The 17,941-nt window shown below is 44.7% G+C and overlaps 1 protein-coding gene across 5 annotated transcripts in view; it reads right to left on the bottom strand.

The window, feature by feature from the left end:
• DGKG (diacylglycerol kinase gamma) overlaps positions 1–17,941 on the bottom strand; it is a 197,507-nt gene that overhangs the window by 114,228 nt on the left and 65,338 nt on the right. For 3 of the 5 annotated variants that reach the window (XM_006754153.2, XM_006754155.2, XM_006754154.2), the window contains 6 exons: positions 15,914–16,084; positions 12,092–12,141; positions 8,739–8,813; positions 7,985–8,107; positions 3,537–3,654; positions 2,213–2,301 (listed from right to left, as the gene is read on the bottom strand). In XM_006754153.2, coding sequence (XP_006754216.1) covers positions 2,213–2,301; positions 3,537–3,654; positions 7,985–8,107; positions 8,739–8,813; positions 12,092–12,141; positions 15,914–16,084 — 626 coding nt within the window. The remainder of the gene's footprint in view (positions 1–2,212; positions 2,302–3,536; positions 3,655–7,984; positions 8,108–8,738; positions 8,814–12,091; positions 12,142–15,913; positions 16,085–17,941) is intronic. The other 2 variants (XM_015567631.1, XM_015567629.1) reach the window with 2 other exon arrangements.

Consider the following 17,941-nt stretch of genomic DNA (forward strand, 5'->3'; position numbering starts at 1 on the left):
CCCTGTGTGGTTAAGGTTTTAAAGCACCCTGTGTGATTACAATGTACAGCCAAGGTTGAGAAACACTCTAGAAGGAAGTTAGAGGAGAAGTCCAAAGAACTTAGTGTGGGTCAGCAGCCAGTGGCTTTCATATATGTTTTCTGGAAAGCTGGTTGTACTTGCTTCCTGGAAATGGCACGAGGGCAGCCCAGGAACCTAAAAGCCATGGGAATGCATATGTATATGTGTGTCTGTAAGAGCAAAGTGACCCATGACACCAAATTCTGGGGACCTGAGCCCTCGGTTGTCTCCCCTAGGAATTCTGCAGAACTTCCCAAAATTTCCCACAAGGGCACTTTGGATACAGAAGGAAGAGAGGTGGGGGTATACAGGGACCTAGTCTGAAGTGCCAGCTATAAGCATATGGAATTAAAAACACATGGAATATTTGCATTACACCATCCATGTTGGTATTAAATAAAAGTTTTAAATTACTTATCAATTAAGTTAATAGCTCTCCTTCCAAAAGTTTTTGGTAAAATTCTTATTCTAGCAGACATGTCACTTTTATTTGAGGACATAAAGAATCCAGTTAGTGAATCAATTTGTCATCTACATGGTCACATTGAATTTGCTCCGAGATTCTTATTATTTCTATTTCATGGAGAATAAAATGAGGCATCAGAGAGGTTAAGTGACCGGCCCTAGGTTCCAAGGCTGATAAAGTGGTCAAGCAGAACCTCATAGCCAGGTCTTCTGACTCCAAATCTATGGTTGTCTACCAACACCACGTTGCCTTCTCCATCCTCTTCTGGGATTGGAAGAGATGGTGAAGGACTTGGGGTGCCCCTGGAGACTCAGAAGATCATGTCCTGCTGACCCCTCAGTGGCCTCTCTCTGCTCTGTGTGTGGCAAGTGGCCAGAGTGCAGGCTTAGGCCTGAGCCCAGGAGATGTACCATGCATCCTGGTGAAAGCATGGATATGGAAAAATGTGTGCATGCCTGTGGCGTAGAAGTAGACAAGAGGCCATGCGGTGTCTCATGGGGCATGCATGTGTGTCCTGGGAGGCGCCCTTCTCTCTTGGAGTTCTGTGGGGAGGGCTGGATATCACTCCCACCTGCTAAGTATCTCCTGACTCAGTTTTCTCATTGGAATCTTCCGTGTAGGAACCCAAGAGTGTCCTTTCCCTGCTAATTATAAGAGTCCATTTCCAGAGTCGATGTATGGCACCACAACAGCCAAGTTAGAAACCTGGGAGCCATTCCCGACCTCTTCTCTTCTCTCCTCTCCATCACCAAGTCCTAGTGGTAGTACCTCAAAATTATCTCTCAAACTCTCCCTTCATCTTCTCTTCACACGAGCCAGTTGGATAGTCAAAGTACTCAACAACTGGCATGGCTGGCGAAGATTCTCAGCAAGACACAGCCAACACCGTGCTACTGCGGATGCGTCAGCATAGCAGGTGAGTGCAGACCCCACCCCAGTCAGGCCCTCTGTGCAGCACTGCCTCTTGCCTGAACTGTTGGAAGAGGTTTTCTCCCTCAGATCTCTTTCCTGCACCATGGTCAGAGCAATTAACCTAATTTGCAAACCCAATGATCTCATGCTCTAAGCTTTTCAATGTCCCCTCACAAACTCCTTCCTGACTCTTCAGCTGGCCTCACAGACCTCTCCAGGCTGGATCTCACTGTCAGAGCACAGCTGGATCTCCTGCCACTACCCTTTAAGCATCCTCTGTTCCAGCCAGGCAAACAGGTACAGACCTCAGAATAAGCCATGTGCCTGGTCCACCTTGTTGCCTTATGAAGTCAAAGTACAAGGTACAGGGTTCAAGGTTCAAGGTACAACTCAAATGCCATCTCCTTTGTGAAACCTCCCCTGGCCTCCTCCTTGGTACCTCAACTGTACGTCCCACACAATCTCTACTGTTCATCTCACTACCTCATGCTTTGCTTCTGCTTCTGTCTCTCTCCCACTAGATGGCACAGTTCTCCAGCAGGCTGAAGGCCACCTTATAAGCTGCATACCCCTTAGCACAGTGCCTGGCACATGGTGGGGACCAGGGAAATGCTGAATGGATTGATGGATGAACAAGATGGTTTAAGGGTGGTCCTCCGGGCAGAGAAGGGACTGGATAAAACTCCCAAAGCCCCTTCCTGCCCAGGAATCTGGCGATGGACATGTAGCCTGGGACACGGCATGCAGTAGGACAAGCCAATAAGTGTCACCAACCTCGCTGCCCCTTTTGGTTCTTGAGTACGTTTTGACACAGCCAGGAATGTTTTTGGATACACAGCGTTCGTGGACGGTATATTTACAGTCTGGAAAATAAAAAGTAAGGAAAGTACTCGTGAGTGACCATGTAGGAAAGGTGCAGCCAGCCCTCCACACTCCAGATGAGTCTGACTAGGTGACCATTCAGGGGCAGGGGACATACGGAGCTGGCCTTGCCTAATGGAAATTCAAAGCAGTCTCCAGTTGTTCTTTGAGACGAGAGTCCATGGTTATCTCCCAGACATGCTCCTGCACTCTCCACCCTGCCACACTTGGGCAGTGAATTTGGGGTGAAAACATGGCACGGAAAAGCGCTTTCCACTTAAGGGTGGGGGAGGAGTCATCCTCCTCGCTGTGCCAGCGCCACAGTATTGTGTGTTGGGGATGCTGCAGGTGGGAGCTGGATTTGAATGGGTGCTGGAAACACTGGCAGACTCCTTCTTACACCTGCTGATGCTCTTCCTGGACATTGGCCCCAACTCTGTCAAGATGGCTGTTGTGGTCAAGGTCACCTGCTGCCTAGCTCACGTGTACATGTTCAGAAGAACTGCTCCGATGACGTGGATTGCACCCAAGGGCCCTGCCTGCAGCAGCAGCTCCCTAATCTCTGGTGGGTTCGGACCTGTCTGCATTGTGAGGTGATTGACAGGACTCTGCACCCACATACTCTGACCCACAAAGCCTTCTCAGGGCAGCCCCTTTCATCTCCTGCTCCCTGAGTCACCCCCTTTCTAACTAACATCAGCCCTCTGTCTTCCTTCCCTCCATCTCTCTCTTCTGTCTCCTTCCCAGGCTCCCTTCCTACTTTTTCCCTTCCCTGTTTTTTTTCTCTTCTCCCATTTGACTTTACTAAATGGATTATAAAGTGAAACAAATGGATAATTTTCATTTCCACTGCATTTACAAATACTTTTTCATGTTGCTTATTAATAAAAAAAACATACCCAGGTTCTTCTGACCACCCAAAAGATTCACTAGCAAAACCCAAGTGAAATTAGTATGAGATGCTTTTTAATTATATGTGAGCCTTAATAACTTTTTTCGGGGGGCAAGGGGACCTGCGGCCCATGATGGGATTCCAACAATGGGACACTACTTATCCATTTGACTTGGGTAGAAGAAAAATAGGACATGGAGGTCTTGCTTCATTCCCTGCTGTGGAACAATATGGGAGGTCCCTCGAGCTAGGAAGCAAAAATAGATAGACTTTTTCTGGAATGGCTCAACCACGTGCAGAGCAAGACAGTTCCTGGGGAAAGGGGTCTAAAGGACGTTTACTCACATGTGCAGCACAGGCCTTGCTTCCTCACGCCCATCAGCATGACGTGGCAGAAGTTGCAGTAGGTTGGTTTCTTGAAATGCTTCATGGTCCAGGCGTGCCTGCCATCCCCCTTGGAGCCCTATGGGAATAGAGAAGGAATGGGACTCGGAGCAGGAAGCCCTAAACTAGCAGAAGCCTGGGCCTGCCTCCTGTTCTTTCTTTTTACTTCTCAAAAGACTCTCTTCTCATATTTGGAAGACAAGATATACATTTGTTTTACTGACTATTAAAAAATGGAAATCAAAACTAAGTTCTTGTCTATGTGTGTTTTCTAAAATGAGCAAGTATTAAAAATTAAGACTATCTGAGCAGGAGTATGTGTGTGTGGATAACACAAGCCCTCTTCTAATTGGCTGGTGGAAGTGTAAATCCAAACAAACTATCTATCTATCTATCTATCTATCTATCTATCTATCTATCTATCTATCTATCATCTCTCTCTCTCTCTCTCTCTCTCTCTCTCTCTCTACCTACCTACCTACCCATCTATCTGTGATCCTTTAAATGTTTATAACCAGTGACTTACTATAGTACAAATTTTTATTTTTGGATTCATTCCTAAAACATCATTTTTGAAGGAAAGATGAGCATTTCTGTGCTCTGTCAGATGTTTAACTCAGCATTTTTTATTTAAAATAATTCAAAACTGAAAATATCCTAAAGATATCAAAGTTACCAAAAGGTTAGTTGTGGTAGAGCCATGTGATTAAAGATTAAGTGGCCATCAAAAAGATACTTATAAGAATGTCTAGCCCTGGCCGGTTTGGCTCAGTGGATAGAGTGTCGACCTGTGGACTGAAGGGTCCCAGGTTCGATTCTGGTCAAGGGCATGTACCTTGGTTGCGGGCACATCCCCAGTAGAGGGTGTGCAGGAGGCAGCTGATTGATGTTTCTCTATCATCGATGTTTCTGACTCTCTATCCCTCTCCCTTCCTCTCTGTAAAAAATCAATAAAAAATATATATTTTTTAAAAAGAATGTCTAATGGCGTGGGAATGTGCTCGTGACACAGCACTAAGTGAGAAAAGCAGAATGTAAATTTGAGGACCTATTATAATCTCAATTTTATATAGTAAGATCTCTCTGGTGGGGAAAAATGTCACCAAACTGTTAACAGGTTCGTTACAGCTGGAAGCACCATGAATTCATTTTATTCTCTAATTTTTATTTTCCTTTGTATTTTCCAAACTTTCTATAGTTGGCATGTACTAGTTTTATAATCAGAAAAAAAGTAGTTTAGTAAAAACAATGCACCCACTCACCAACTTTCTAGACAAAGATAAAATAGTCAAGAGACAGTCGGACTTGGCTCAAAAGCGAATTCATCCCTACCTGCTAGATAAGCCAAGCATTGCACAATCACACACCTTCCCTGGACACCAAAGCTCCTACCTTCTAGCCCCTGGTAGCACAGCCTTGTTGGAGGCTGTGGCTTCAGGGACATCCCTCCACACCTGCTGTCCCCGAACTTTTCTTAGAGGCTCCATCAAAAGAGCATCACTCTTGGGCTGGTGCGTAGGGTAGAGTAAAGCACCCTAGTAAGGCGGTGAGAACTGACTGTCAGGCACACAGAATCCAGCATGCCGGACTCAAACCCAGCTCTTACTTTTGGGCCTTCTGGTTTGCACTGGTCATGGCAATCAGATCCCTTTCTATGCCAAGTCTTCTGCTAACGGTCTCTAGAAGAGCCTGTATGGGTTTCCAAATGCGTGTCTCCCCCTCAGGCCAGTGCAGCTCATTTCTTCTCACCACCTCAACACCCTGCTTCTTCCAAGACCAGAGTTTATAGAATTACAGCCTTTATATCTAATGGTTTCTATAAGTAGAGCTTCTAATCCAGTGTCCGACAATTAAAACTTATCCTACTCTGTGCTGGACAGTAAGAGACACAAAGGTAAATAAAGTGTTTTCTTATGTGTAAAGAAAGAGGTAGATTTATGCCTGTTCTGGAAATGAAGAAATGGAGACTCAGAGAAGTTACATAAATATCTCAAGATGACACAAATAATAAGTGACTGAATCAGTAGTCAAATTGGGGCTCTTACTGGCATCAGAGCCTGTCCTCCTTCCATCTTTCCCCCTTTCTCCACATACCAGGGTTTTTCTTTATGAAAGGAAACTACAGCTCAGCAGACCCAAAGAACTGTCATTTTTATCTGAGAAATACCTTTATTAGCAAAATCAGGTACTGTTTTCATAGATTTGCAGTAAGAAGCAAAGGGACCGTGGCTTAGAATTAAGTAACATTTCAGCTTGGGCTACAGCGCCATCATGTGGCTCTTTCATTTCTGCACATTGGCAGCTGCAGGATGTGGGAGTAACCTTCCTCTTGCATGCCAGGCTTTCTGCCACTGCTGTAATTTCATGGGGAGACAGACTGCTTGGCACATATTGCATTCAGAGATCCCCAGACTTATCAGGGGCCCCATGTAGGTTTTGAAAAAACCAAATAAGCACTGTGACTTTTAAGACACTTATGAATGCTTTCTCTGAACCCCTAACTTTAAATGTAGAAAGGTACAATATAGTGTGTATTTAAAAACAAGTGCATAACACTTGATTAACAAAGACTAAATTTACATTTGTTCTTTGCCACTTTCTTGATATACAGTTGGTTTTCTATAAAGCTGACTTGGCTTTGGGAGGAGACAGCAGGGAAGATGGTCTGTCTCTCCCTCCTCTAGCCATAAAACAGTGGGTCCCCTTCATGTGAAGAGTTGGTGGCACTTTGGAGTCAGCAAGCCCAAAATAGGAAATCAAAAAGAGATGTTGGTTTCTTATGATTAAAATGCCCCATCTCTATTTCCATATTTAGCGAAAAAACAATGTTAACACCCAATAAACCAAACACACAGATATGTTAGAACAGCACCTCAGCAGAACTTCCATTCTGACTCAGGTATGATCTTGAGTATTGATAGCAGGAAGTTGATCTTACTTATCTGAGTGCCTCTCCTCCGGAGTTCTAGCTCACATAGGTTCTTGCACTTAATAGGTTCTTGGTAAGGGGTCATTGGACGAGAGGTCTGCTGTTCCTGAATATGGAGGATGGCCCCTGGTAGTACCTGTGTGTTCTTGGGCCCTCAGTTTGCAAAGTGAAGGGGACAGATAAAGGATCACCAAGGTCTTCTCCAGCTCTGACTGCCTAGGATTCTAAGGAATATATAGGCAGTTGTGCAGATCCTGGTTCCTGAATTTCTGCGTAGCCCTTGGGAAGAGCTGCACATGCCAGGACATGACTGCAGGATTCTTAGCTCTTGAATATTGGAAATGAAGGCCCAGCTTCAGTCCTGAGTTGCAGAACTGTCTGACAGAGACAGTACAGGCAACCATAGCACTTGGAGGCTCACCCACCTAAAAGCTTCCTGTTCTGTTTCTCTGTATGACACTTCAGAATGTCAAAGAGGTGCTATCACACAACCTATGTGACTGTCCTGGCAAATGCTTCAAAGGGACAATTTGTACTTTTAGCTCGTGCATGAAAGTTACTTTCAGTTGGTAAATAAGCAGAAAATGCAGTGGCTGACTAGGTTAGGTCATGTATATATAATCAATAATTTTTCATGAAGCCTCTTCATGTATTCCCTACTCTGATCCTGCTGGGAGGTTTTTCTAAAACATCTTGAACTTTCTTTCATTTGTGTCTTTGATCAAGCTATTCTCTTGGCCACAAACTGTCTCTTCTAGCATCTTCTACCACCAAATCATATCCATCCTTGGGAAGCAGATCAAACATCCTCCTAGGTCCTTCCACTTGACCTTTATCTCAACAACAGGATATCAAAATCCCATACATCCTTCCAGACCAGAGCAAACATCCTCTGATATTTCTTCCCACAGGTCTCACTCCTAAGTGTGGGTCCTTAGAAAGTGAAGTATCTTTAGAGCCAAGTACAAATACATTCTGATGCCTCTCTTTGCTCCTTAGGCTAAGAATTTCAGCTTTCCATTTGTATAAATTAGCGGGGGAAATACCTACCTTATCTGGTTGTTTTGATTGCCCTCTGCCTCACAATAGATCAGTAATTTTCCCTTCCCTTTATCCTTCTCTTCCTTCCTTCCCCAACTCTCATAGCATTTTTCAACCTAGTTCGTGGAAAAGATGGAATTCTTCCTTGAATTTTTTTTGCCCTTTGATTGGTTGAGTATAACCTTCTGGTGGGTGAATATCTGTGTCCCTTCACAGAACTCAGAACAATATCTTTATTTACTAATAATTTAGTACATGCTGCCAAATGAATGAATATATATCAGTTACTAATAGGTAAAAGAGAAGTCTTCGAGGCTGGCCTAGAGCGTATGCATTGTCCATTGGGGCAGAAGCCAAGGTGATGTGTAGATATGAACGTCCACATAGAGCTTGATGTTCCTGAAAGGTAAGAGGTCTGAACTCAGGTTTGCTGACTTACAGAGTCGTCCATGCCCAGGAGGACCAGCAATGGGATGGTGGTCATCCCTCCGTGGACCCATTCCTGTAGAGACACAAAGCCGTCCCGGTCGTAGTCCATCCCTTGCACCATCTCCTTCAATATCTGCGGAATCCACAGAGCAGCAATTGTCCACTTTCATCCTTGACTTCTCTGCCCCCACTGCCCTCTTATTTCTCTTTTGTTCTGCATAGTCTGGCTTGTGGTTTCCCCCCTTCCATTCTGATTCACAGGGAGTAGAACAGTGAGGGAGCAAATGGGGGTGAGGAGACCAGAGCTCCAAGCCCGCTCTGCCTGACCTGACTGAGCAGCCTTGGGCAAGCCAGCCACCCGACTCTCTGGGTCCTACTTTGCCCATCTGTGGAATGGAAATAATATTGCTGTGTATGCAGCACTGTAGTGGGGACTAGAGAAAAGGTAAATAGAATGTGCATTTATATAAAAATTATTACCTGGTGATGAAGGAAAATCTTTAAAATTCATTCTAGCTCTAAATTCTTTGATCTATGAGCTCTTGTTATAAAAATTTAGCTCTGGGGAAAAGGTCCGAGGCAATTATTATTTGAATTTCCCCTTGCTGCCTATAGATTTTCCCTATCATTAAAGTGGGAGGTCAAGATGTAGGACCACCGAGAAGCTGCCTGTAGCAGAATGAGTCTGGGAGATCCTGCTCATTTTTATCCTGAGGGTGCCTCCCTTTTCTCTTGGAAGTCACCCCATGTTTCCAGAAACTCACAGGCCTTAGCTCCGTGGGATCCCACTCAAGATACTGAGCAATGTGCAGCATCTGGTTGACAATACGATCCATCTCCTAGAAAACACCAAGGCGAGAAACCAAGTGAAGATGTGTTTTTAAGAGCAAGGCTCAACATCAAACCCTGTGGGAAGACAGGCAGGGCAGAACATGGGAAGCAGCTGGTGTAATATCCTGGCATTTCACGGGGAGCTCGCTACTTGTTTCTGCTCTTGATTCTGCCTTGACCACAAAGCTCAGTGGAGAGTAGATGCTCACAAGAAGCACAGAAGATGGCTAAGCCAGAGGTATGCTGAAAGCTCTCTGGACACTGACCTCCTTGGATCCATCTGGACTCACCTTCCTTCCCCTGGTCTGGGCTTTGACTTAGAGATCATAGGAAACACTCCTGTTTTCTCCTTCTTTGTGATCTCCACTCTCTCACATGCTTACAAACCAAAGTGGCCTCTCCCCCCTCTTTAGTCACTCCTCATTCCCACAGCTTTACTGACTTGGAATCCACCTATACCCCTCAGAGGTCAGTGTCAGGTGGATGTAGGGCCTCTGTGTGGGTTCCTAGTTCAGATACTATGATTTAGATCCTTTTGGCATCGCCTCCATTTCCTTTGTGTCATGTCCAGCCCTGAACTCAGGACCCTGTGAACAGGAAATTCATGAGGGGTTCATTGGCCTGGTAAGTGAGCTTCTCACTTGCTACTTAGGCCAGCTCTATCTGAAACCTCACATAATTGTTGTGTGCTAAGGAATCAGGGTGCCCAGAGTCTCACTGAAATACGCTAGACCAAGGAGGCATTTGCATCTCTTGGGCACAATCTAAGATGTTAATGGTGAGATCAATGCGGGGAGACACATCGGTGAACTGAAACAAGGTTCACAAGTGTTACCTCCACCAGGTAGAATGCTGGCTCAAAACAAGCAAACAAAAAAGCAACAGGAATTTTAAAATTGTATTTCATTCAAATTAAAAAAAAATAATTCATTTCAAAACTGCAGATGAGGTGGTAGATGGGGGAGGAAGCAGGCAGAAAGGTGAGGACAGGGTTCTACAGAAGTTTCCATGGAAAAGAGCTTGTGAATGTAGTTGGGACTAAAATTTAGCCAGTAAACAATGTGACTCAGGAATGAGAATTAGACTCAGCCTTGAACTGTGTAAATGGGTGGGCATTTCCAGGAAGAACTGGCTGTTCTGATGTCTACCCTGGTTAGGCCACCTGTGTGGATGATTAACGAGTCATGTTTTAAAAATGACATTGACAAACCAGAGCTTGACCAGAGTGCATGTTTAAGCCTGCCTCTGAGTAAATATGAGGATGGGGAAGTCTGAGCTTGGGGGACATTTTACAGGAGATGTGATAGTACCTTCAAATACTTGAAGGCTGATTGTGTAGAGTCGATATCCACTGATTAGCTGTCCTGGTCAGCTACAGAGGCCAGAAGCAAGCCAATGGGTATCAGGAGGGATTTGTTGAGGGCTGGCTTATTTTGGCCTCACTGCTGGGTTGGGAAAGGGAGAGGGGAAACAGAAGCTGGTTTCACGGTAAAAGCTTCCCCAGCAGACCAGAGGTGCCTTTTGTGTAGGAAGGAAGCCCTTGCTGAGTCACCCTTGATGGTGGAGTGGCTGTGTTAAGGCAGTGGTTGAACTCTCCAGTACTGGGAATGATCACAGAGAGGCTGAGTGTCCAGCTGCCAGGGGTTCTCAGTGGGAAGTTGAATCAGGTAACTCTTTTGAGACTGCTTTAGTCATGCGATGTTATTCTCCAAATACATCTGAAATCTCACCACTTCTTACTACCTACAATGCTTCTACCCTGGTGCAGTTACCATCCTTTCTTGTCTTGCTGATTTCAATAACCTCCCACCTGGTATCCCCACTTGCACCATTATAGTCTAGACAACACAGGAGCTACGTGATCCTGTTATAACCCAAGTCAACCACGTCACTCCTCTGTGCGAAATATCCAATGGTTCTCCATTTATCCAGAGTTAAAAGTAAACCCTTTCAATCATCTAAAAGGCTTCATAATACTTTGCAAACTTCCTCTACCCCTATCCCATTTCTTCTCTGATCTCATCTCCTATTGCTTACTCACTCTGACCTCACCTGTTCATTCATTCTGCTACAGTCACTCTGGGCTCCTAGTTAATTTGCTCACATTCCAGGCACCCTTCAGGACCTTTGCACTCTCTGTTCCCTCTCCTGGAAGGCACTTAAGTGTTCCCAGGACTTACAGTCCCTCACCTCCTTCAAGTTTCTGTTCAGATGCCCTCTCCTCAGGGAGACCTTCGTTGGCTCCTCCAGCTAAAACAGCAGCTCCCTCCAACACTTCCTTCTCTTTATTTTTCTCCTAGCACATATTTTACTATGTGAGTTTGCACTAAAATGAAAGCTTCATTAGGGCATAGGTTTGTGTGGTTTTTTTTTTTTTTTTGGAGTTGGCTCACTGATATATACGCAGTATTTAGAACAGTGCCTGGCACATAGTGGATAGTTAATACATGCATTTTCCCTCACATGACATAAACCACAGCATTGCAATGTGGCCGTAGGGCTCCCACAAAGACACCCTGGAGTCTGGAGGAAATTGGGATGACTTAGTTGGTCTAGTGAACTTGTTCCCTTTCTTCTTCCCTCTGTTCTGACTCAGCCCTATGCGCCTCAACCTCAGAGCCTTTCTGTGAAGAAGTTCCACCTTTCACATTGCCAGTCATGAAGCCAAAGCCTGCCTGACTCTATTTGCCATTTCCCCTCTCTGCCTTCTTCCTTTTCTATCCTTCCTCTCATTCCATGATCACTGACCTGTCCCTGTCTATTCCTGAGGGAATTGGGTAGGGAAGAGAGGGGAGACTGACCTCAGGCTTTCACCGGTACAAGGAAATAGGATCATGTGCTCAGAGCAGACAGAATGAGACTCCTAGAGCCTCATGAGAGGAAGGTGATGGTGATGCAGAAGCGCACCAGCAGTTACCTGCTTCCCCCTGCCCTCTTGCTCTGGTCTTGCTGCCTTTCCTACCTCCTCCCCTCTGTTCCTGGACTCCTGCAGGAAATTGCAGGGAGAAGTTCTGAACCCATTAGTGAATTAAACTAGATAAGATACTAAAGCACCTCCCCATTCTAAGATTTTATAATCCTGGGCTTCTGGAATGAAAAGGCAAGTTGAAGTTCACTCTCCTACTAGCTGGCTCTTTGGAAATAGAAGGTGGGGATTCTACTCATTTCTGCAGCCCATATAGAGACATGGCTATTATTAGAAACTCCTATAAAAGAGTTTCAAACTCTTCCTCCACCTTTTCCCTTCTCCTCCAGCCTTTCTTGGAAGGGTATTTTGAGAGCTTACCGCTTGATCCAGGAGACCGTTCTCATCCGAATCATAGAGACGAAACATGACTGCAAGAAACACAGAGATGATGCTTGAGGCATCCTCCAGGCACCAGGGACTGGCTCAGGCTCTGTTGCTGCTAGTTTTTAGATCAGTACTGACTATCACTAGGGCAAAGACTGTTGCAGCCAGCTCACCCACCCTCCAAAGGCACAGAATCTGACTTCCTTACAGGGAAGAGGGGAGAGGGAGGAGAACCAAGCCATCTGATTTCTGGAACTGCCTAAGCAATAGCTCTGTAGCCGAGATCCAGGTTACGAGTGTGAGTCCCTGTAGGGCATTCACACCTTTCAGCATCACTGGAACACACCTCAGAGCAAATGCCCAGATGGTGGTGAGGCCGGGGTACCAGAAGTATAGTTAGAACATTGCTCATATTGCATGCAGAAGGCCGTGGAGTTAGGCAGATTCAAATCTTGGCTCTGCCCTACCACCTCTAGGGAGTCAAGTCATTCAGGTTCATTTTCTTCATCTGTAAAATGGAGATTATAATAGTCTTTTTGTTCTAAATTTTTAAAAATGGGGAATAATATATAAATTATATGCCAACTCTACAATGCTTAGAATGTAGAATGCACTCAACAGATGTTATTTATTTTTATTTCATTCCATTAAGGAACATTTATATATGCATTTAATAGGTACAAGGCACTTTATCATTATTGGTCATTTAATCTTCCATATGCTTTGAAGCAGTTGCTATTATAGAATCTATTGTATTTCTTTGTCTAGAAGAATAGCATGTCAACATGCCATCACAAACTTACTCTATCATGTTCTAGTAGTAGAGCAGTGACATAGAATGAGGAAGATCTGGGAGAGAAATTGGAGCAAAGGACTCAATGTTCATTTATGGGACCTGATAGCTTACATTTTATTCATCTAAAAGATAGAGATCTGTCTGTGGTCTCAGAAGTAAGCAGGGTAGGGAGCAGAGCTGAACATGTCTTCATCTTCCTCTCATTCTTTAACACCCTTCCTCATGCCTGCTTTCTCTGTGAGCCACCCCTGACCTCCACCCACTCCATCCCGCCACAGACACACTGGATCTCCCACAGGGTTACAGCATTCCTTAAGTTGCCCTCATGTCATCTCTCTCTTTCACGTGTTTTAATGTCTCTGCAGCTTGTGTTTGTTCAGTGGTTCATCCCTGGTTGGAGCTTAAGTTGTGTAAAGGAGGGTCATGGGCTTTCGATTCCTTGTGACTCTTTAGAATGTCCCGGTCAGAGGCACTTGGCAATGAGGCTGACTCGCCAGACAGATGATTGAATGATGTAAAGAAGGACAGACCTCCCACTATGATGCTCCTGGACCCTGGATAGGGCAACTCTAACATGGAGCTCTCCTGGTCCTACTGCGCATGAAGAGTAGAAGCAGGAAGTGTGAGTAAGCATCCTATCTTTTAGCAGCCTGGCCTTGGACAAGTCATTTAACCGTTCTGTGCTTTCTTATGTGTAAAATGAAAATAATTATCTAGAACTTCTAGGACCAATAAGAGGTTAAAGTGAGATAATGCACTTAAAGTGCTCAGCAAATAAAAAGTGTTCAGTGATGAGAGTTATTGGTATTACTGTATTACTTTTTATTGATAGGTGGGATACATGTTTGGTTGTTAAAAAGAAAAGCTTAACTCGTTTTTAATTATTTAAATCAAAGGAGAATTAAAAAAATTTAATTGATTTTAGAGAAGAAGGGAGAGGGAGAGAGAGATAGAAACATCAATGATGAGAATCCCTGATTGGCTGCCTCCTGCACACACCACACTGGGGATTGAGCCTGCAACCCGAGCATGTGCCCTTGACCAGAATTGAACCCAGGACCCTTCAGTCCACAGGCCGATGCACTGTCCACTGAGCCAAACCAGCTAGGGCCACAGGAGAATTTTAATTGATTTGGTTTAATTTTTTAAAAAAGAGAAAACTCTACAGGACAAACAACCAAGTTTCTGCAACAGAAAAGTGAAAGGAAAAAAAATAAGCAAAAGATTAAAAGAGATTGAAGAGACATAATGATCAATGGCAGTTCAGGTAAGGTCCATAAGATAATTGAGGAAATGTGAATACTGACTGAATATTTGGTAATAGTAAAGAATTATTGTCTTTAGATGTGATAATGACGTTATGGTTATATATAAGAAAAACTCATATTTTAGAGGTACATACTGAAATATTTACAGATTAAATTATATGAGGTCTGGAATTTGTTTCAAAATAACCTGAGACAGAGGGAATAAATGGGAGGTATAAATAAACCCTAATTGACAATAAACTGGTAATTGTTGAAGGTGGTTGACAGGAACATTTAAGTTCATTGTGCTCTCTACTTTTATCTATGTTTCTCTAATCTTCTCTAATAAAAATTTTAAAATATGCAGTTTCTTTTTATTGGAAGTACAAGACTGAGTCTGAGAGTCACTAATGTGAAGCATCTGTCACATCCTGTTTGGTAGTTATGACCAATATAATTCCTGAAATTCAAAATCTGCTGAATGGTGAAAATAATTTGACATTTCACTTTTAACATTAGCCAGAAGAAAGAGAAAGCTGCTACATTTGCTTCCAAATTAGCGCTTAAGACTTGCAACCGTTAACACCTCAAACCTATGGGAGTTGATTTTAAGATCAGCTAACGAAAAAACTGTTTGATTTTGTTCTTGGCAAGGGTTAACCTTTGTCAGACTTTTCCTTGCTAATGTTTAAGTTTGTTTACTAGTCTTATTAATTGCTGGATTTTTTTTTAACCCTCACTGAAGGATATGCTTTTTCATTGAATATAGAGGGGGAGATCAAGAGAGAAACACTCATTGAGAGAGAAACATTGATCAGTTGCCCCGTATGTGCCCAGACCCTGGATCAAAACTGCAACCTACGTATGTGCCCTGATGGGGAATTGAACCTGTGACCCTTTGGTACATGGGCTGGTGCCACACTGGCTAGAGCTAATTGCTGGAATTTTTACTTTTGCTATAATGTGTATGTTTTCCCCTTATGTCTGTTAAGGTCCTAAGAGAAGTCAAAACAATATCATATATTTTAAAACAAGTTCCTATCACTACCTGTTTTAAAAAGTGTCCCTGTGTGTTCTTGGAGGCCAGTGAGACCATCCCTGGAGTGAGTCACCTGCAAGACTGTCAGCCACTGTGGGCTTTCCTTTCGGTCACCAGCTATTATTTTCCTCCTGAACATCTTTGAAACCAACTTTAGTAGTAGTGTGAAACCCAGCTCAACTCCCTTAATTAACTAGACCTCTTTCTCTAGAGGCCAAAAAACTTGGGGTGGGGTGGGTGAAAATGTAAACAAGCTTTAACAAGATGGAAGCTGATTAGATCTCAAAGAGAAAACAGCAACAACATTTCTCAGAGTTATAGAGTTGCTTGGGCACAGAATAGGGGAAGGACGACAGATACTGAATATCTTCTCTTGAAAAATCTACTAAGAGGAGGCAGCAGCTTCCTGGTTAGAGGCTCTTGGGAAGTCCTGCCAGCAAAGGAGGGGAGTCTCGATCCCTTGTGGAGATCCCTTTCCTTTCCAAGTCCCAGTCCTCAATATCAAGGTCTCGAATGCACTTCCCACTCTCTATATACCAGGCCCTGTACCCCAGGGTGGATTCTAGGAAATGTTCACATCACTGCTGATGACAGGGCAGTAAACCCTCCCCTATGGAGGCAGGACAATCTCCAGCATGTCCCAGAACAATCTCCAGCATGTTTACAATGATGCGTAGGACACTCGACCTTCTCCTGGGAAAATGTTGAAAGCCCTTGACAGGGTGAGTACTTACACTCTAGCTTATCCTGAGGTCTCCCTGTCTCCAGCAGGGACAGGTAACACACGACATCTTTCAGGTACACGGTCGGGGGTTCAGAGCCTGAAGACTGAGCAACAGGGTTTCCCAGGGAGGTTGTAGCACCTTGCTCTTTAGCTGGCACTTGCTTCTCAGTGATCTCTGATTCTGTAATAGGCAGGAGGAAAGCATTGGAGGACTCTTAATGTTTAGTAAATATTAAATCCTTTTCATGTCAGAGGCAAGAAGTTTATATAAGTATCTTCAAAAGCATTGGTTACATAAATATAATCAAACTAGAGGCTCAGTGCATGAAATTCGTGCACTCGGGAGGAGTCTCTCAGCCCAGCCTGCACCCTCTCACAGTCTGGGAGCCCTGAAATCAATTGTCCCACAGAGGGAGGCCCTGCCCACCTGCTGCAGCACTGCCAGACAGGTAGCCTGGGCCTCCCTCTGTGGGGTGATCGATGGCAGGGCTCTGTGATTGATTGCCCCACAGAGGGAGGCCCCACTCACCCACTTCAGCCCACCGATCAGTGGCCTGGGCCTACCTCTTTAGGGTGATTGATCGCAGAGCCCCCCAATCAATTGCCCTGCAGAGGATGGCCGGGGTCTTCCTCTTTGGGGCGATCATGGAGCAATGGTGGGGCCCCTGACCAGTTGCATTGCACCCGCCTTGGCTGGCCTGGCCCCAGTGTGTGTCATAGCATGGTCATCCAGAGGGTCATTCTGCTGTTTGGCCATTCAGTTGATTTGCATTTTATGCTTTTATTATTATAGACCTGCGATCCCAGAAATCCAGTTTGTGGGGTTTATACTCAGAATGGACCTTATTCTGACTCTTTGAACTGTCTATATCTTTGTAAGAAATTCACTTATACTCTGTGAATTTTCAGAAAAGATGATGGTAGAATGGGGAACCAAGATGGCAGTGTAGGTAAATGCCTGTACTCACTGCCTCCCACAACTACATCAAAATTACAACTAAAATACACAACAACCATCATCCAGAAGCGCTTGAAATCTGGCTGAATAGAAGTAAAACAACTAGAGAAGTAAAGAAGAAAGCACACTGAGACTGGTAGGAGGCCGCTTTTTTAATTAGGAGGGAGATTGTCTTTGTGGAGGCTGCCCACACCAGACCCCCCAGCCCAGGGTCCCAGAGCTGGGAAAAGAAGTCCTTATGGGCAGTTCTGTAAAAACCAGTGGGGGTTGGGGCTCAGTGACACAGAGACTGCTCCTCTAAAAGGCCAACACACAAACAACTTACAAGCTCCCACTTCCTCTGAGCTCCAGTACCAGGCGAGGCTCTGGGAGACACAGACACATATGAGGAGAAACTGGACTATCTGGCATCAGGGCAGGAACTCTGGGGGCAGCTTTCTCCCAAACAGAGGTGCTCACAGCAGTCATTGTTCCTAAGCTGGGACCTTCCCAGTTGCAGGGCTGACTGGCAGCCATTTCTGTTTGCTCCGCCCAGGTGATTCCCTAAGACCCCACCTCATCCTATTCATGATTCGACCCAAGCTTCATGCAGTTACTTTTGCATATGAATGGCCTATCCTTGCTTAGGTTAAAACCTGTCAAACAAGCTGCAGCTGGGTCAGGGAGCCCCAAATCTATCAATAAAAGGCCCAAGACCCAGCACTAGCACCATCCTGCCTTACTTCACATCTGGGCACTTTAAAACCCAATATAAAGAGGAGGAATCTGCAGATTTTTCTTTTGCTTTTGCTGGGTGGTCCCAGGCAGTGGCTGACTTGACACCTCCCTGGAGACCCAAGAGCAGTTTAGTGTCAGACCATACAAGATTACAACTCTACACATCCATAAGCTACACACTCAAGGGGCAGGCTCAGTGAGCACCAAAGTCCCACTGAAGAAAGTCCTGCTCTACAAGGGTGTCTCCTGTACAACAGCTCTCCCACTGTAGTCTCAATTGGGCCTCACAGCCAATTATCCTGGAAGTCAGCTCCTCCCAGTGATACCAACAGCAATCAAGGCTCAATTACAATAGAACAATTA

This window comes from Myotis davidii, unplaced genomic scaffold (genome assembly GCF_000327345.1).
Source record: "Myotis davidii unplaced genomic scaffold, ASM32734v1 scaffold1252, whole genome shotgun sequence".
NCBI lineage: Eukaryota > Metazoa > Chordata > Mammalia > Chiroptera > Vespertilionidae > Myotis > Myotis davidii.